General features: G+C 41.7%; 3 protein-coding genes across 3 annotated transcripts; 1 reads left to right on the top strand and 2 right to left on the bottom strand.

Annotated features, from left to right (window-relative positions):
* Positions 1–4,309: 4,309 nt before the first annotated feature.
* On the bottom strand, positions 4,310–8,056 carry pigr (polymeric immunoglobulin receptor). The gene is made up of 8 exons (XM_070845077.1): positions 7,980–8,056; positions 7,005–7,349; positions 6,836–6,917; positions 6,429–6,655; positions 5,208–5,298; positions 4,824–4,912; positions 4,600–4,649; positions 4,310–4,455 (listed from the first exon to the last, which is right to left on the bottom strand). The coding sequence occupies exons 1-8, from the start codon at positions 8,026–8,028 to the stop codon at positions 4,384–4,386; spliced, it is 1,005 nt and encodes a 334-aa protein (XP_070701178.1). The 5' UTR covers positions 8,029–8,056; the 3' UTR covers positions 4,310–4,383.
* A 3,450-nt stretch (positions 8,057–11,506) lies between these two features.
* Positions 11,507–14,069, bottom strand: dad1 (defender against cell death 1). Its single transcript, XM_070845385.1, has 3 exons — positions 13,760–14,069; positions 12,479–12,655; positions 11,507–11,750 (listed from the first exon to the last, which is right to left on the bottom strand). Exons 1-2 carry the CDS (start codon positions 13,968–13,970, stop codon positions 12,525–12,527), a joined length of 342 nt encoding a protein of 113 aa, XP_070701486.1. The 5' UTR covers positions 13,971–14,069; the 3' UTR covers positions 11,507–11,750; positions 12,479–12,524.
* Positions 14,070–14,567: 498 nt separating this feature from the next.
* On the top strand, positions 14,568–19,450 carry abhd4 (abhydrolase domain containing 4, N-acyl phospholipase B). Its single transcript, XM_070845044.1, has 8 exons — positions 14,568–14,714; positions 15,649–15,734; positions 15,858–15,962; positions 16,078–16,366; positions 17,760–17,941; positions 18,022–18,133; positions 18,245–18,431; positions 18,596–19,450. The coding sequence occupies exons 1-8, from the start codon at positions 14,665–14,667 to the stop codon at positions 18,683–18,685; spliced, it is 1,101 nt and encodes a 366-aa protein (XP_070701145.1). The 5' UTR covers positions 14,568–14,664; the 3' UTR covers positions 18,686–19,450.
* The last annotated feature ends 738 nt before the right edge of the window (positions 19,451–20,188 follow it).

Below are 20,188 nucleotides of genomic sequence, written 5' to 3' on the forward strand. Positions count from 1 at the left end.
AAATTAAGTGATAACTGTTTAGGAGTACAGAAGGTATTTCTGCAGTGAGTTTGATGTGAAGTCTGGTTTGATGCACACAGGAGGATTCAGATCTGCTGCACCAGAGCACAATCAGTCTATGCCCTTCATTTTCAGCCCTGTCATGCACTCTAAGCAGGTAGGAGGCACTCTCACAGTTGATCCTATGGTTGGATCTGGCAACTAGGAACCATTTCATTTTGTTAGTATTTTGTTTTTAATCTACTGTTACTATAGAAACACTGAAGGAAATTATGCCTCTCTCTCCACACAGTTTATAGTGGACTTATAGTGTCACTGACAGAACAGCAGAACCATGATAGTATAATATAGTAAATTCATGCACTACAACATGCTAAAGTTGAATGCTATAAATGGGAATTTCAGTTGGATAAAATGGTATAACACCTGTGAACAGCATTACTACACCTAAGGGTTTACATATGGACAGCCACCATCGTCCCCCAAAACAGCAGTTCAGTGTCAGTATCTCAAGCTTTCAGGTAGCTTATAGTCATGAATATCAAGTCATTTTTATCCTAATTAAGAAGAATCCTAATCCTCCTGTCCACTTGGGTCTGGGTGAACAAGAATAGTGCAGTATCTAATGAGGGAGGACTATTCATGCTTGTGCAACACTTGGCCATCATACAAATGGTCACAGAATGTTTGTCCTTCATCCTGGCCCTTCATGTTTTCCTGCATCTCCTGATACCTTATTATCTACAGCAGCGGCGTAAAAGGTGAGTACGGATGTATTGATTGTTGATGCCCTCAAATGGCAAGACTCAAGGGGGCGGTTACAGAAATGTTATTTCTAATGCATGTAGGCATCAGCAAGCCGTGGAATGTTTTCATGTTGAATGGTGTTTGGTGAGGAAAAAAAGAAAAACATTTTGAGCATGAATAGACACACACAAACTCACACACACACACACAAGCAGCAACATATAACAGAAAGAGCATATTTCATACAGGGTTGACCTCCATCTAGTGGCAGAACTGATGCCGCTTGAAATGCATTTAGATTAATGTCAAAGCCTCTGCAACATGGAGACAGTGGTGACACTCTACCAGACTACTGTGGCCCTCGGAGAGTGGAATACAGAGCAGAATAGCAGAATACAGTATAATATAATACAATAGAAGAGAGTGAAATACAAGATAGTGTAATTCATGAAGTATTCCAAAAAAATCATATCAACGCAAATAGAAATCATATGTTTCAAATGATACTGATGATCGACAGTAAATCATGACACACCCTATACACAAACATTTACTAATTTATAGACTTTTTTCATTTGACATTTGTATAGAATTCTACATAATAAAGCTGGTCAGAAAACACCACATGAATTATTGTAAATATTTAATTTCAATGACAAATGCCTGTGTAAAAAAGCAAACAGTTACTTCTTGATAAGGCAGGAAGAGTAAAGGAATCACAATTGCCATGGCATTTCAAATGAAATGATTTCCCTTTGGGCCATGTAAAATGTAATTATGGCCATATGCGTTATTACATGCATAAAATCCTACAAAATCAGGAAACAGGTTGAACTATAAAAGCATATAATGGCATTAAAATAGGTAAAGCAATGTGGTGTCTGCGTGGAGCAGAAGCCTTTCTTTCAGGTAGAGGGATGATGGAAGTTTGACCAGCATGCCGTTATAAATAAATGTATAAACATGACTCAGTCGACTTCGACAATAGGCAACGGAATGCAGAATTGTAAAGTTAGCGTGGAAACCCAACATCAAAGAAAACCTGTTTGTTACCTTTGCCACTGAGTACATCTGAATTGCTTACAGCACTCCAGACCTTGTAGTGATATCAGCCCGCTTTGCAGCAACCTGGTGTTTTTTTTAACATAAAGTGCTGTGGCTGTTATGAAGAGAAATATAACTCTGGAAACATAACCTGTCAGGACTATGCTCATAAAAGACAATTATTCAAAGCCACAAAGAAAGCATCACATGACACCACAATGGACCATTGAATCTTTTAAATTTTACTTTTCAAAATTGTATTTTTCTGTATGACAAACAGCAAAATGGCCTTTCCTCATATGAAAGTGGGAAAGTTATTACTATGACTTCCAAGCTGTAGTTGCTTCCGCTGCTGTTTGGGCTGTCTCATTAGCTCGTTCAATTTACAATTCAAACACGTCGTTTGAGATTCCATATGAGAACAGGCAGTTCAAGCATGAAATGCAGAGCTGTTCTCTTTCAGAGTTCATTTGTGAACTCCTTGTAATGTTTTCTGTCTTCATTTGCTAACTTATTTCTTTCTTTATATAAGTACGTTTCATAACTATGTTCATATTGTCTCAATGTGCCTCTGCAGGTTTTCTGTCAAACAGCCTGGATCCTTGCCTAAATGTGTTAATTAGCCATTTCATTATCTTTTTATGAAATAAACACTGCAGTCTAGTTCTACTAAAAAAGCAATGACAGCTGAAATTATACTTCTTTCCCATATGCTCTCCACGCAGACAAGACTTACCATCTTGTTACCATCTTATTACTCATTCACATTGGACTTATTTCTTTGCAGCTGTTTAGAGGCGACAAACAGCTGACCACTTCTTATGATCTAACAATCATAGTGCATGACCTACGCAGTCATTAGACCTGTGTTAACTGTTCATTCATGATTAAAATGCAATGCATTACATACTGTATGTATGTGGACCTCTACGCAGGGCCACAGCCACGATTGTAGATAATGAGGTCGTGAGTCAATATCAATCCCAAAAGAGACCAAAAGCAAAGTCTCTAAAAATATTTTAATATTTTTCATTTTGCATTATTTACATCTTTTGATTAGATGTTGAATTATATTCATTGGATGTTTTATTAAAATGGAGCAGTTGTTTCAAGGACTATTCCTCTGAAAAGCAAAATGCTCATATCACATTCTAATCTTTCCCTCAGCTCCGTGGCACATTTCAGCATCTTTCAGCTCATTGTTTACACAACGTTACAGCTATGGTTCATCCTCTCTGCCTTCTCACATTGTTCTCAGCCACAGCTCAGGACTTGGTGGAGGCCAGAACAGAGCTACAATGAGAGCGGACAGTATCGGACTGACTGCATCAGGTGGACAAAAAAACGATGACTCCTTAGTGTAGTTACGCATCTGCTGGATGCAGCCACTTCAAACGTTATCAGCCCATTTAATTGCCTGCAATCATTACCATTAGCATGCTTCAGACAGGGCCACATCTGTAGGCCACAGGACGCACATCAACTTATATTATCAGCACATCTGCAGCAATGGGTGTAATGCTACTGGACCTTCACTGTCATGGTAACAACAATATATAAACGTGGCTGACATTGTGAGACACTTACAGTTTGGTTACATTTAGGCATCAAAACTGCTTGGTTTGGTTTAGAAAAAAGATCTTAGTATCCATCACAATGATTATGATAGGAAGTGAAGTTATGTTGTGTACCTGACCCCAGTCCTTTCCTGAGAGAGTCCAGTGTTTGACCCGTCGACCCTCTCCGCACATGGACTTTATTGCTCTTTATGTGCCTTAAGTCTTCTTTTGTTTTGCTTCTGTCATAAGTACCATAGCCTCTAAGCGTTTCTGTCTAAATGTGGGTACTTCCAGCTTACCAATAGATGGTAAAAGCTTACTGAGCCTATTAGGAGGAGGAGTAGCGCCATGCTACTCATATCTATGCCCCTGATTACAACTGATAATGGCCATTTAAAGGGCTGATAACATGCAATGTGTGATTAGCTAACAGGTTCACCACATTAGCTAAAAATGTGGCACGTCTCTGGTGTTTCCTTGTTTCTGCTGCTCCCCACTGGGAAAAAGATTGCAGGTTTAACTCAAATAACAATAAGATGGTCTCTATTTCCCCTATAATTAGTACCAAAGTACTATTCTTGCTATCTACTTTGTGGAGAAATAATAATTCATTAAATATGTATTTATTTTGGGGAAAAATCTATTTCAAATATCAGTCTAAAAATACTGGATCTAGCCTGAAAATTACCAAGCACAGATTTTTAACTGTAGAATGTCAAATCCACTTGGTTGCTAAAATGCCCAGATTCCGGTGAGAAAGAGGACATCAGTGATCTCAATGTTATCAGTGGTAGTTACAGCGCTACTTCTGACAATTACAGATCATGTGAACGTATTTTGATCAATTTGTCTGACAGGAGAAGTACACAGTACTGTCTACCAGATGCATATGGAAAGCAACAAAATACAAATGTCTTTAGAACGCGTATGCATATGTGACACACAAAAGGCCCTGGAAATGAAGCATGTGCTGCAGAACACAAAAATTACATGCTATTAGAAAGAGTAGCAATTACCAGCACACTGGCTAAGCTCAGTACATATGGTCACTGTGGGAGTCCTTGTTTAGGAAAATGACAACATGGTCATCATCTCCTGGGTGCTTCTGTAGGAGACAGGAAAAGGGGCAAAAACGAGCATGACAGAAGAAAAATGAGTATGATATTCACCAGAGCATATTCTTGATAATGGTTTTTACTTTTAGATAGCATGCGAGAGAAAAGTGAGAGATATTTTAATATTGGCTTACACTGATCCTTGCTTTCATCTCCTTAACTTCTCTCAGCACAGGATCCTCCTCTAGAAATGGATATTGAGGATCTTTAAGCCACAGATAATAATGCAAATATTTTACCCAAATATATTCAATATATGTAAAATATTTCATAGACCTATGGCGGGGGTTAGCGGCACAATGATTCCCGGATTTAATATTTGATATCTAATATTCAAAGGCTTGAGAAGTTGGCTTACTGTGCTGTTTCCACAACTTCCTTGCCAATATGGCGGTGCCCACCAGCAGCATTAAAGAAGCACACACCAGCAAAGACTCAAAGATGTGACTAAAACACAGACACAAAACACACAGTGGGCTGAACAAGTAGTCAAGAGCAGCTAAGGCTTACACTACATCTGATCTTACATAGAAACATGACGGCCAGGATGATGACACACAGATACTCCTGTACAAGAGGGTGATTGTGTGTGGGTGACTGAGCTGAGCTTGGGGACAGTATGGATTAGCAGCCACAGTGGTTAATAGTGTGAGAGGCACCACATCGAGCATTTAGGTTAAAATACAGATGAAATGAATTCCTCATAAACACTGAAATCATAAAGAGGTGCTTCACTCTTTACCTGTGGCTGTTCCAGGACTCCTTAATGATGGATTTGGGCGGAGGCAGGTGTGCAACAGACTGACTTGTGGTAGGTGGGGATGTCAGAGACGCTGCGGATGGAGATAAAGATATTATACACAGAGCTGAAAAAAAGATGCACTGCCATCAGCAAAACAGCATTTGTAGCAGCGACCGCAGGGTTCATAACATCAATATTCTTGATAAGTTACTCGTAATAATCGATACGAGGTACAGCTGGAGACCTAAGAGCTCCTGCCATCTGTCAAATACACATATTGATCCTTAAAGCTGCACTTCTCATTTCAGCAGCCGCAAACTGACGTGGGCTAAAGGCCACAATTGTGCCTCTTTTCATCTAACTAAAATGGAAGGAGTTTCTGTCCGCGTGTTCGTGTGTCCGTCCTTCGATTTTCTTGACAAGCATTCATCTGATCCACTCCACACTTGCCGGGGGTTTTGCTGAGGACCCACAGAGGTGCAGGGTAGAGTGTGAGCTGTCCAGATCTACGGGACATATGTATTAGTTCTGTGTTATTAACGGCAGGAGTGTATTGAGAGGGGACCCCTAGTGACTGTTACATCGCTGAATGGCATGCTGGGTACAGCTCGCTCTCCATCGCTTGCGACAGAACATTCGGGGACCATATGAAGAAATTGAGGCTGGAGGTGTTACGCTGTAGCAAAGTCAAACATTTCAAGCATCAGCAGTGTAACTATAGGAATGGACACTTTGGTTCCTGGAAATAGTCCAGGCTCAAATAGCTCGCTCACAGCAATGACTGTTCTCAACAAGCACATTTTGAACAAGCAGTGTACTAGTACAAATCTCTTTAGTACACTGATCTGTGTGGTTTGCACAGATTTTCAGTAGATGTTTCTCAAACTAATAGCACAGGGAAAACTATCTTTTTTAATTCTATTAAAGATGCATTAATCAGTCATTTTTTAATATGAGCATGCACTAACAGTAACAAACTCACTGATGAGTATCATCCAATTCTGCAGAGCTTTTTAGTGTCTTAGAGCTCATTGATTTGGTTTTCTGGCATCCAATTTAACTGTTTTGATTCACAGTCACTTGGTCTCATGCCACAAAATGCCAAAAAAAAAAAAACAGTTTATTAACCTTCCATTAAATGCAAGAAACAAAAAATGAAATAATAAAATTATAAAAACATAATTAGTTGTATTATTTTTTAGGAGTTCCTTGTGGACCTACTAGTCGTGGGTCGAGGTGTGACCAGCACATGCACAGATATCTGCTTTTGCCCTGCAGAGCACCAGTACCAGCCGGTGTCTCCCATCTGCAGCTTCTTTAAGGTTACAGTGAAAGCCCTAGTTCTGTCATCGCTGACGGCCACTGAAGTGTCTTCGTAGCTCCCTTCAGAACCTGTCAGCCGACAGGAGCTCCAGTCTCCACTCCGACACCACTTCTTCTCACTTTCTCTGTTGACAAGCAGTAACAGGGGAGTCAGTGGTGGCTGGCTGTCCATCAGAGCTTGGCTTCAATTGAAGATCTCAAACAAATAACCATGTTTTCCTGACTCTGCAAGTGAGGATTCTATATGGCTTGATGGTAAATAGAACTGACAAAATAGAAATACGATGAGAGGGACAATCAAATACCTGTATCTCTCACTGTAGAGGCATTCGATCGTGATGCTACTCCCTTCTTCCCCACTCACTTGGCTGTTCACCACTGACAAACCTGCAGGACAGACATTAAACTGAGCTTTTTTTTTTTTTTACAGGTGTCACTGAAGGCTTTTCAGTTTAAAATCACTGCATTACTCACCATGAATGACCTTTATGTTTTTGAAAGCGACGACATCAGCGTTCAATATACTGCCAATCTCCACGCCACACGCGTACCAGCCGGAGTCTCCCTCCTTCAGGTTGGTCATGGTCACAGTGAACAGCTGCTGGACCGGGTCGTCAAAGATGTTCAAATTGTCCTCAGCTGGATTGGCCGAATGGGGGGCATCTGTTCGAGCTAAGCTGGTGCAGAACCCCCTCGTCGCCCCCCGACACCAGTATTTTACATAGCTGGCATACTGAGGCTCATAATGACATGGCACTGTGAGGGACTGACCCTCCAGGACCACCAGCTCCTGTGTGGTGGTTACTTCGCAGAGGAAAGCTGGAGGAAAGTAGAGATGACTGAATGTTGAACTCTATCTTAGACTTAAACTTCCAGTCATGCTGCAGTCAGTACAGAACAGTTCCTCACACTGGACACGTGCGATTGAGGAATAGTTGCCTTGAGCAATACTTGTACCACATTTATGGTTTCAGTTTCCTTTGTCACGAACACTTTTCCTACTTCAATTTCTCTCTCCATACTTTTTTTCCCCCAAAATTGGATTATCCCTCTGTAATAGAGATTTCGGGGGGAGAAATATAACAGGCCTTTGGAGATTTGACAAAATAAACATCAAACATACTGTTGCCAAGGGGCAAACAGTACAGAAGCTTAGATTTAAAAAAAAAAAAACAACAACACAAAAGCCTTCTCCAGCTCCTGCAGAAAATGATCATTTTAACAACCATTCTAGTCTGTCTTCAACAAATGATTGATACAGAAAAGTAATAAAATAGTTGCATAACAAATATTTTACACTGTAGCACCAGTATTGGCCAAAAGCACAACATTGGAGTCAGGGAACAGCAAACTAGACAGGAATCATCAAAGAAACTCCTTCTTCCATCAGTTAAAAGCTTATTGTCCAACTTGTGCAAACATATGAGCTCAGCAGTCACTTATCATTACCTGGGATCCATGGTAACAGGCCGAGGGCGAGTGTGAAGAGTTGTGGCATGTTTCACCGTCAGTGTGGGGTTTACTGAGCAATGTCTTTCCCTTGTGTAAACACAGGGTCTAGGTTCCGCAATGCCTGTTTCCGCTCAGTCATGTGACCGTAAATTGGATCCAGATGTTCCACATGTTAACCATGTAGGAGCCGGTCAGGTTTTTAATATCAAGGAGCATTTTTAGCAAACATTTCACAAGCTGTGAACTGTGGCACTGATGTAAAATACAATGATTTGTCAATTTCTGTTATTAACAAGTAATAATAAACTAGTATGGTTGAATTTACTACCACCTAAGGCAAAATATATGAAAAAATGTAATTAAGAGTAGTTGTATTTCTGTATTCTTCGACATCCCCTGAATTGGTCCAGTAGATTGTCTCTGTAATCCTGGGGGGCAACGTCACCCGTCAACGTACGTCCACTAGGCTCAGATTGTTATTCAAAGTGTCTGACAACATTACGGAAAGGATCCCTACAGAGATAGTGCTGTTATACCACAGTTCAAAGCCACCAGACTCCATTGACAAAAACAGTCATTTTACATCACAGTTGCAGGTCCACAGCTGCTTCGGTTGGGTTGGTGATGTCGGTGTTTTAATGTGTCCAAATTAATGTGTTAAACCACCAAAATCACAGCAACTAGACAAGCAACTCCTGTGTTGTATAGCGTAAAATTCCTGTTAATTGAAAATAGCTTAACGGCTGTAGCTGAATACTGAGAGACAAAGTACTCAAGCTTATTCTCTGAAAATGTCAAACTATTCTTAAGCAAAAGTTTTGGCCTGTAAGATAAAACATGCCATCTTTACTCCCATTCTCCTGTTTCTATTATTTCAGTGTTTGCCGTCTTTTTAATAACTTATTCTCCCAAACAACCGAATGTTCAGTGCCTCCCCTCCGTGACTGAAGAAGAATCCATTTGGCAGCCTTCAATGAAATTATTTGATTTTGATGCCTGAAAACTTTGGATTTGATCCAGTCTTCATTTGTTGGATTAAGCTTCTACACAGAGCCCCCACAGCCACTGAATTAACAAACAATTATTCCAAGCCTCTCAATTTGCTCTGTGAAGGGTGTCAAGGATGTCCCTAAAGTCCCTTTCTGAATGCTTTGGCTACAAAGCCTTTTATGGTCATCCATTTCCTGGAAAAATGAAGGCAGAGCTCAAAAGTGAAACTTACTGTTCTGGGCAGAATCGAAACCTAACTTCCATAAAACTGTTCCAGCCAATCAAATCCCATGGCATATCCCCTTTCCTTTCCCTTCCTCTCCTCTCCAGCTTAAGCAAAATGGTGCCATGATGCCTCCTAATGTTTGTTTTTATTACTGGGGGTTATAATATAGACTCTGCTACTTAGTTATTTTAATGTAACACCAGTTCTTTGCCAAATAGGCTATTACTCTAGATGGACCATTGATTTTTCTTCCAGTCCAGGAAGGAGCAGTTTAATCAAAAATACATAACAACTCTACTGTATGAATTACTCTCTTGTAATATTGTCTGCTCTCAGGAAGACGTGGGTTGCAGTCTGATTCTTTAGCACACCGTGTACGGGAAAAGCACTTGCACTGTGAGTTATAATTTTATGGTTCTTTATCTTCCACTCCACTAAATCTCCGAGTCAAATATTGTACTTTTCACCCCACCGTCTTTATTTGACTTTCAGATAAAGGTTTTAGAAATCTATAATGAGTATATAGACTATAAAACATTTTTTAAATTAAACCACCAAACAGTATACGAAATAGCTGGAGTCAGCTCTACCTCCCCCAGTCGCATTAAAATGTGGCTTACATGTAAAGGCATCAGTATTAATATTAATTAAGCACACAGATCATAAGTGAGAGTAGTAATACACCATAGAAATACTCCATTACAAGTAAAAGTGCTGCATTCACAGTTCCAATATACTGATTAAGTAAAAGTACTCACTCATGTTTATTACATTATTATACCGTAATCATTGATGCATCACTGTGTTCATCACTTTTTAATGGTGTTAAAAGTGGAGATGACTTCACTTACTTTACATACTGCTGGGATGCTTATGAATTTATCTGTGGAGATCAATAAAGTCATAGTTTAACCTCTAATAATACATCAGAATTCATTTATTGATTAGATTTTGTATGAGGCATTTCAATCCGTACAGTTCCTCGTAGCTCAAGCTGTCAGATAAATGTAGTGGAGTAAAAAGCTGAGACCCCCACAGAAAATACCTCAAATTGTGCTTATGTAGTACCCTTGAGAAAATGTACTGTGGCCATAGTATTAAGACAAAGTGGTTGTGGTACATTAACGTAAGTAAAGGATCTGAATACTTCTTCCACCACTGACTGTTCACACTGTCATTTAATGAGCAGCATAATGAGTCACACAGAGGGCTGATCCCAGGTCAGATATGTCCAAAATCTGGTCTCTTTGTTCCCACAGTCCCCACTCTCACTGCTTTATTCTAACCCGTCCTCAAAGGGGCCGGTGCCAGTGTTATCCACTTAATATGTAGAGGTGGGTAGACAGACTACCTCTGTCTCTGCTATTAAATCAGCATAGGAAGAGATTTAGATCTGACCTTTACAGGGGAGACCTGGGACGCCAGCGTCATTCCGTCCAATTTTATTCTCAGTGTGGAAGGCAGTTTCATATCCAGCTCAAACCGGCCCACACATTCACATCCCCACAGCCCCACGGCCCTGTGCAGTTAAAAGTGATTGAGCTGGAATGTGTTTGACTCTATCAGGTTTTCCAGAACAAGTCATAGTAATGGCAAAACCTCTCATTGCTCTGGGGTGTAATGTTCTTTCTATCCGCCCCCCCCCCCCCCGGAGCGCGATAAGGCAGCGGGCCTCCGGCTTGTTGAGGCACTCTCATCGGCTGAGGAATACACTGCAGTTTAAGGTCTTCAACTTTAAAGTAAAAGATGCAATCCATGGGGTTCAAAGCAGGTTCTGCAGAAGGATGGAGGTCTTTCCGGGTCATTTTCACTGAGTTATATTTTTTGTCACGTCAGCCTTTAAACAGATGCTTCCATTTTCTGTAACCCACACCAGATGTAGCATACAGCTCCCACAGACCCTGATGGAAAAAGTCCTACATGAAAATGGTCCTCAAGAGTCCCCCCCCCCCCACCCACCCACCAAGATCATACCGGCCCTGTTCTAGCCTCTCTTTGCTGGTTACCAGTCAGATTTACAATTGATTTCAAGATTTTACGGATCACTTCTAAAGCACTTCTTGGCTCAGCCCCCAGCTACTTTCACTTTGCTGCCACCACTGTTTGTGTTTTCTAATAAGTCTTATTATTATTATTGTTCTCATCTCCAGGATCACATACTTTATTCCTTCATTTTGTTCTTATCTTAAGAGTCTGACTTGATTCACCAATGAATCAATGAAGTGTTGCAAAACTATTATTACTACTACTATATTTGATGATGCAGAGTCGTCCTGATAATGGAATAACTGTTTTGTTGCTCCCAAGGTCGCCATTTCTGTTGTTTTTATTTCTTCTTCTCAGTGCAAAAGGGAATGCTTTACAAACTTTAACATTTTTAAAAAAGAATGAATGAAATCATTATCAGTAATAGAAACGGTGCTGCATCATGCGTGACAAGATGCAACTAATTCAGTGTTGATGGTGGGATGGGACTCTCTGAATCAGTGGCACCAAAGCAGACGTGGCGTCGTGTCTTGACGCAGAATTTTGATAGTTTCTCTTGTTGTGATCTATAACAGAAAAGAAGAAGAAGAAGAGGTGGTTGGGTTAGCGGCATCAAGGTTGCGGGAGTCGTTATTTAGAAGCAACTGAGAAAAAAGAGAGAGCGTGTTGTGGCCTTCACATCTCAAAATCCAATAACAGCGTTTTCTAGCAAAGCAAAAGCAAAGTGTGGCATCATGTTGATCTCTGAGAAATATGAGCCTGAAGTATATCTTATCGTGTGCACAATCTGGAGCTGTTCCACTGAGGATGAAGTGATGAAGTGGCACGAATGGTTAAAGTGACTGAGAGCACAAAGGACAAGTCTCTCCCCCTCTCTCCCTCTCCCTCTCCCTCTCCCTCCCCCAACCAATATGGTAAAGCATATCTGTATAAAAGCCCACTTAAACATACTCTGAGTATAAAACCTCCCGTTATCTGTCCATTGAAAGATTCCACAGTATAAACACTGATGCATATCACACTGACATTACCTTTGAGAGAGATTTTCTCATCATCAGAGATAGAGACGGAACGAAACACAAACAAAAAAACAAAACTCTGTCTTCAAACTATCTGGTGTTCATCCTTGAACGGTCTGGTTTAAAACTATTTGACAAAAACTGAATAGAACCTGTGGATACGTGTGAATATCTCCACTGTGGTCTGAACTACACTGTGACTGTGAGATTATAAGCAAAAGTTGCATTTTTAAAAGAAGCCAAGTTCAAAAACTCCTAAAATGAGAAATACACACGGTGTGATGGGGTGGGTGGACACTGGGAGTCAGACGCGCGTCTTTTTCAGCCGATGAAATTCATCACGACCAGGTGGAGGACAGTGTGAGCGAATAGGAAGTCAGCGAAGGCTCTCTCTGGGGAGATGGACAGGAACTCTCCTTTGTTCTGTGGGTTGATCTGGATACGAAGACACACTGAGACAAAAGCAAACAACATGGAGGATTTAGGGTTCGTTTTGAACTCCGCACATCCGCACGAGACACTTAAAGGCATCACACGTCCTAGTAACAGGTATTTTCATTATCAATTAAATAATAAATGTTAATTTAGCACATAGATAAAATTTGTTTTTCAGAATAAAACTAAAGCTCTGCCTCTTCCCCTATGGTTACATTCCTGTGACTCTGAATTTAAGGATGACAGCACATAGAGTTACATTGGAGCTCTATATTAAAGAATCAGACTGTATGACATTACTGTGATCCTGTTAATCATATTTTTAAAATCCTCAAGCTATCATGAAACATTTTAGATAGAGAATATGACTAATATTACGGTGCAGTAGGAACAGAAACATTACTGCACCCTGCCTAAAAATAACCAATTTGATCATTTAATAATAGATAGTCTCAGACAGTCTCTGTATTGTGGCTGTATTTCTCTATTTTCTATCACCGTTATCTGATTACATCTTTGGGTTTTGGACTGTCGGCTCCTCTTGGGCTTAGCGGGCTATTGTTCATTATTTTCTGTCAATTTCCAGCCAGAAAATTAATCGAATAAATAAACCGTGCAGTTCAGTGCAGTGTCAGTATGAGCTCTGATTTACAGGGTTTTCACTGGCCTCCACCCACTGATTCTGGAATTAATAAACCCAGTTACCAGTTTATTAGGCACACCTTCCTAAACCTGAGGCAACAGTCCTGAGCTAAACTGAGCCTCCTTATAATGTGCACTGTTTACTGCACTGCAAGCTGCATTGCATTTTGCAGTATATTGTAAATTGTGTAATATTAAAGGTGTTTTTGGATCAGCACCTTTCTGCAAGTGAATGAGTTATTACAGAGCCTTTGTGTTGGACTAATTTTATTCATTTTCTAGTAGTGACTTGGTGAACATTTCCCTGCTTGCCATACTCAGATAGCGCCTTTATTGATTGTATGCATGTATAATGACACATGGAGCCATGGGGCTGCTAGCTTGGTGAGCTAACGTGCTAACCCTCGAGCTGTCGCATTTGTGCAGCTCGCTGGCAGGACGTGAGAGCATTAAACGTGTTTATTTAAGTATTTCTTTACCTGCGAGGATGAAAGAGCCCACACACGAGATGAAGCCCGACAGAAAGCTGTTGAAGGGGAAGGTGCCGACGAGCAGACAGTAGAGGAACTGCAGCGCTCCTGTCAGCAAGATGTACAGCAGATACGCGTCCACCACCTTCAGCCTGTTGGGCGTCGTGGTGGTGTACTCCTCCAGAAACCGAGAAATGACCGATATGACGGAATTCGACATGATTTTTACCGTCTAGTTTTTACAAAATGGGACAGCAGTCGAGTTTGTGCACCGGTCCTCTTCCTCAGTCCAATGAGTGACGTGTCCTCATCAACCGGAAGCGGCCTTGGTGTTGCAAAGTATATCTTCCGAGTCGCTCGGTTGGAAGAGCACAAGCATATCAACCGTGGGAGATCTTGGCTCCGCCCACCATGCAAGAGATGTAAAAAAGTAAAGATGATCTACTCTGATAGTATTTCGACATGAGGCTGTGTTCACTGTTCACTGACCTGAGAGGACTCGGTGCTTGATGTGTAAAGTCCCACAGCCACAGAGGTTATGTTTCCAACAGTTTTTCACCATTTTGCCAATTAATATTCCACACAAACACACAGGAAACATTGTGTATAGCCACAGTAAGACACAACAATAGCACTCGTGGCTAATAAACACTGTGTGTGAAGTGCTCCCACGCCCCGTCAGACTTCAGCATTACTTTGAAGAGTGAGTGACGAGCGACGCTTTCCGCGCGCCGGTGAAGCATCTTCCTGGTAGACCATCTTTGTAGCTGTGTCAGCTGACCCAGGCGTGTACGCGTTACAAAACATTGGGAACAAGCACACAGTGATAACATTCCCAAAGAACACACAGAGGAGCGTGTTTTCAGCCTCTTAACATGATTTAACGGGATATTGTCACCGGAATATGTCAACCAATGGACCCTGCTACGACCCCCGCTCCCATTCAGGACAACTGTGAGACAGAGTGAGTAACTTAGACTGTGTAGTACTCAGATACAGCCTCCTTCAGCTAGCCAGCTTATGTCACATGCTAACTAAACTTTTAAAAACTGAACATGCTAGTTGTGTCCCTCTCCCTTTTTAAGACATTTATTGGACTCTGTGTAATACACGTAAAACAAACCCTGTGCCATTGTACCTAAACCCCATACCATGTTGTCACACTGATTTAGTGTGTTATATCCATGTGACATTGCACTTAGAAAACTACACAGTACTCTCAAACATTTTAGCTGCCTGGATCTGTACTAATATAACACAGAGGCTATTACCATGAGGATGTACCTGACAGGAACAGGAGAAAAAAACTAGTAAAGTGAGTGTAAAGTTAGTGGTTTAATGAGATTGTCTTGATGTGATACTCCTGACAACAGGTCTTGTTAATTTGCCATTCTCTGGAGAGAAGAGCAGCTGTGAGTGACACTGCACGGTGAGCCAGTTGTCCACATGACTCAGCACATTGTTGATTGCAGACCAGGTAGAAGGCCCGGTGGCGTACCTGGTGTGTTTATGGTGGGGGTAGAAATGTGAGACCGGTCTGTTTCTGCCTCCAATCAGCAATCAGAGAAGAAGAGACAACCCCAGTTCAGCCTCTCCGTCTTTTTAGTCTCTATCCTGAAAATAAAAAGGTAATATTTTAGAAAGTGACTGCGAAGAGGTCAGAGGTAATCATCATCGTCGCTGCTGTGGGTGTCCCTGCTGGCTGTGATTGACAGCATGGTGCCTGTGAAACCTGACACTCCTGGGCGTGTTGCACTTCTGCAAATAACGCTAACGCTGACTTTAACCTTGGACTCATCTCGTAGCATTAGTATTGTACATTCAGCACGTGCTGAGTACTTTCTCTACTGCCTGCTTCATTCTTTTCACATTTTTGTCGTCTTTCTCTCCCTCGCCAGGTCGACTTCAGTGTGGAGCTGGTGGCCCTCCTGGCGTCCAACCTCCATGTCCCTTTTGAAGACTACAGAGTCCAAGATTCTTGCCTGTAAGAATGTTTTGGCTCCTACTGCCAGGCTGTATCACCACCAGGGGCTAATGTAAATGTAGCTCGCACAGAACCTCACCGAGGGCACACCAGTCATTACTCCTCTGTGTCTGCTCACCACAGGTATTCAGAATGATCTGTGGGCTCGGTTTGTGACCCTGCCCAACCAGGATCGAATATGGACTCTGACCCTCCCCAACAAGGTGGCGCGCAGACCTGCAGAACAAGGTACCACCCTCCTCCCAGTCTTTGTTTACTGGGAGGCACCGGCTCTAATCCCACAGTGCTGTATGTGTTACAGGACCCATGACATAACTCCTCTGTCACCCTCCTTTCCCTCTAGCCCTGAAGACTCCCCTGGTGATGGTCCATGGCTTTGGAGGAGGGGTTGGCCTGTGGATCAGGAATCTAGAGACGCTGAGTCGGTCACGGCCTGTTTACGCCTTTGACCTTTTGGGCTTTGGCAGGAGCTCCAGGCCTCCCTTCCCCTCAGATGCTGCCAAGGCAGAGGAACAGTTTGTCGACTCCATTGAGCAGTGGAGGCAGTCTCTCGGTCTGGAAAACATGATTCTGCTGGGACACAGTCTGGGGGGGTACCTGGCTACCTCCTACGCCATCCAGTACCCTTCTAGGTAATAACACAGACGTGATGGAAAACGTTAAATGAGCAGGGGCAGAAGCTGGCAGCGATTTAGTGTTTTGTTACTGACTAGGATTAAAAACCTCAGTAAGTCATGTTCTGTGAAAAAGACATCAGTGAAGTCCTGATGAATATAAATCTGGATCAGATCTACACAAAGAACAGTGATTTTCAGTTGGAAACAGACCGTATCTAAGAACTGGACGTGGCCACCGTTGCCTCCCTCTGATTGGTTAATCACAATGTAGCTTGCTTTATCATCTATTTTATTCTAAATGGGACCACAATTTTCAAAATCAACATTGTGCTGTGTTGAAAAAGACTTGAAATGAGACACAATTTCATTAGGAACATGTTTACTGAGGTAATGAACTAAGTGAGAAGTAGGTTCTCATAGACTTCCATACAATCTGACTTCTATTTGGAGCCAGTGTAGTCGCCCCCTGCTGGCCATTAGCAAGAATACAGGCTTAAGGCACCAAAACATTGGCTTCACATTTCAGACACAGAGGCCACGTCTTCTTCTTTTATACAGCCACTGGTCATTAAATGTAGTTAGTAGTAGTCAAAGTCATTGTTTCAGTAGCTACAGTATTTGTACCTTACAAGATCATTTTTAATCCATATATTTAAGGAATCAGTTTTATATTAATTTCAGTTGTCTGGAATGAATATGACTTTGCACAAAGAGTAGAAAAAAGGGAAAACAGCTGCTTGGCTCTGGCCTGCGTGACCATTTCTAGATCAGGTTCAGTCACTTCTAGGAGTCTCCACTGGTTGCCTGGCAACCTCATTGTGATGATAAGCCTCCTGGAAGTGACGGCTCCTGGTCTAGAAATAGTCCAGAGCGTGCCACTCCATAAAACCACAGCTTGTCATTTTTGCACTTTGTTTTTTTTTTTCGTGGATCAGTCAAATGAGTGTCAGTTAGTGAGCTAGAGAGGTGCTGGTTGGCTATCTTTGTTACCTTTGGACTGAGCCAGGCTAGCTCTTCCCCCTGTTTGCATTCTTTGTGCCAAGTTAAGCTAAGCAGCTGCTGGCTGTGGCTTTATTTTACCCAACAGATATGACAATTACATCAGTCTCCTCATCTAATTCTCAGCATGAAAGCAAATTTCCCAAAATGTTGAACTTTCCCATTAAATAAAACTTACAGCTGCACCAATTAGTATTTTTATAGTAACAATCAAATTAAATTACAATTGGTGTATGCGCTTTCTGCCAAAAACACCTCTATTCGTACTAGAACATAGAAAAACACACAAAGGGAGATGTAGGTAAGTTATATCAGATAGTAATACGCTGTATTTTCAGGTTAGTACTTCCATGATGACAAATAAGTGCCAGCTGATTACTGTAAAATGTGTTCTGATCTCCTCTTGCAGAGTGTCACACCTTATCCTGGTAGACCCCTGGGGTTTCCCCGAGCGACCCCAGGCACAGACCCAGGAGGGTCAGGGGGCAGAGGTGGTGAAGAGGCCGCCCCTTCCACGCTGGGTGAAAGCTATTGCAACAGTGATTTCATTCTTCAACCCCCTGGCTGTCATCAGAGCAGCAGGCCCATGGGGTAAGATCTGTCTGTGTCTAACAGAACAGCGAGCCATAGAACACGCCGTCCACTTATCTTACTGTGTGTCCTCGATTCAGGTCCAGGTTTGGTCAACCGATTCCGTCCCGATTTCAAAAGGAAATTCGAAGATCTGTTTGACGATGACACCATGACGCAGTACATCTACCACTGCAACGCACAAACCCCGAGGTGAGCCAACGCACATTTCACCACTCTGTCACATTTTTAGTAACACAACAGAGTAGCTGCAAAAAGCTGACTGTCGTCCCACCACCGTTTCCATTTCACCTTCTCCCCCAGTGGTGAGGTGGGCTTCAGGGCCATGTCAGAGTCTCTGGGCTGGGCCAAGAGGCCCATGCTGCAGCGGGTCCACCTGCTGCCCCCCTCCCTGCCCCTCACCATGCTATATGGAGCCCGATCCTGGGTGGACAGCTCGTCTGGGGACAGAGTGGCCCAAGTTAGGAACCAGGCCCACACCAAAGTTGTGGTGAGTGGTGACACAGAGTCATGTTTTCCTGTTATGAGTCAAAAATATGCAGATCAGCTTCAAATTAGAGTCATTTTAATTCAGTATGTGTCTGTTTATCTTCAGTAGCGTGCAGGCACTGACTGTTCTTGTCATGTTTATCCCTTATCTGTTCCACTGTGCAGCTGATAGATGAAGCCTCTCACCACGTGTATGCTGATCAACCAGAGGAGTTCAACAGAGTGGTGGAAAATATATGCAACTCTGTTGACTGACAGCCAGTATGTGTGTGTGTGTGTGTGTGTGTGTGTGTGTGTGTGTGTGTGTGTGTGTGTGTGTGTGTGTGTGTGTGTGTGTGTGTGTGTGTGTGTGTGTGTGTGTGTGTGTGTGTGTGTGTGTGTGTGTGTGTGTGTGAGAGTGTGTGTGTGTGTGTGTGTGTGTGTGTGTGTGTGAGAGTGTGTGTGTGTGTGTGTGAGCGTACAAAAGGACTGAAAGTATGTAGACAATAATTCATGGCACTTTTAGCACTGTAACCTTTGCATGGGGAGCATGCTGGATGGTTTTACGCTGGGACATATCTAGACTTGATGTAGCTCAACATGAGTTTGAATGTAATTTTGTTCTGAATCCTGTTCCTGTAGCAACAGGTTATTTATATTATTGTGGTAAAAATCATTTGTTAGCTCATATAAAGGCTTTTTTTTGATCTGGTATTGTTAGAGAATGATTTGTTTATAAGATTGATTTAATTTATTCGTTAATGTGTTCATACAGATTACTAATTGAACCACTTAATTCAGTGCTAATTTATGTTTTCCGTTGTTATGTTTTTAACAGTAAGTGACACACACACCATTCTGGATGCACTGGGTTTGTGTGTTCCAGAGCAGCCACGTGGCTACTGAGTCACACACCACTCACACTACATTACAAATGTCTAACACGAAGCATTAAGTACTGTATGGAGCATTATCTGCTTTTCTCTTGCGTCTTTCCTCATTTGTATTTTATACCTTGAAAACAATAAAAAGTTAATTCGACCAACCACGTCCTCCTGGTCTGATGCTGCACAAAGATCAATACTGTACACCGACCAATAGAGGTCAGCAACAAATGTCATTTTTTAGTTTTACCTTGTGCTTTACGCTTCTGCCTGTCAGCAGTGGGAATGGATAGTGGAAGTCCTGCATCGGTAAGAGCCCGTGGTGGAGGAAGTATTCAGATGCTTTACTTAAGTAAAAGTACTAATAGTGCACTGTAAAATATTACATACTTATATTACTAATATTATTACTTAAGTAAAAGTGTGCTGTATAAGTACAATCAGGAAAATGTATTGAAGTAAAAGTATTCAACGCTGAAAGATGTCCCCTGTGACTACTGTATATTAGATTATTATTACTCTGTTACTATTTTGAATAGGACTGCAACTAATGATAATTTTACTGATCTACTTATTACTTCCTCTATTAGTCGACTGTTTGGATTGTAAGAATTAGGAAAATAGTGAGAGATGTTATCACAGTTACCCAAAGTGACACCTTCACAGTGCTTGATTTGTCCAACCAACAGTCCAAACCTTAACATGATTAAAAATACCTTCAAATAATCAAAAGAAAAATTAGCAAAATCCTCACATTGCCTTATTAAAATACATTTTTCTGTAAAGGGATTAATTAATCAGTCGAGGTGGAGATAAATTTGGTCTATTTTACATACGTACATTTTATCCATTTGTTGGTTTGTTTACAATGTATCATCTTTTATAAGATGGTCAC

This window comes from Pempheris klunzingeri, chromosome 15 (assembly GCF_042242105.1).
Source record: "Pempheris klunzingeri isolate RE-2024b chromosome 15, fPemKlu1.hap1, whole genome shotgun sequence".
Taxonomy (NCBI): Eukaryota; Metazoa; Chordata; class Actinopteri; order Acropomatiformes; family Pempheridae; genus Pempheris; species Pempheris klunzingeri.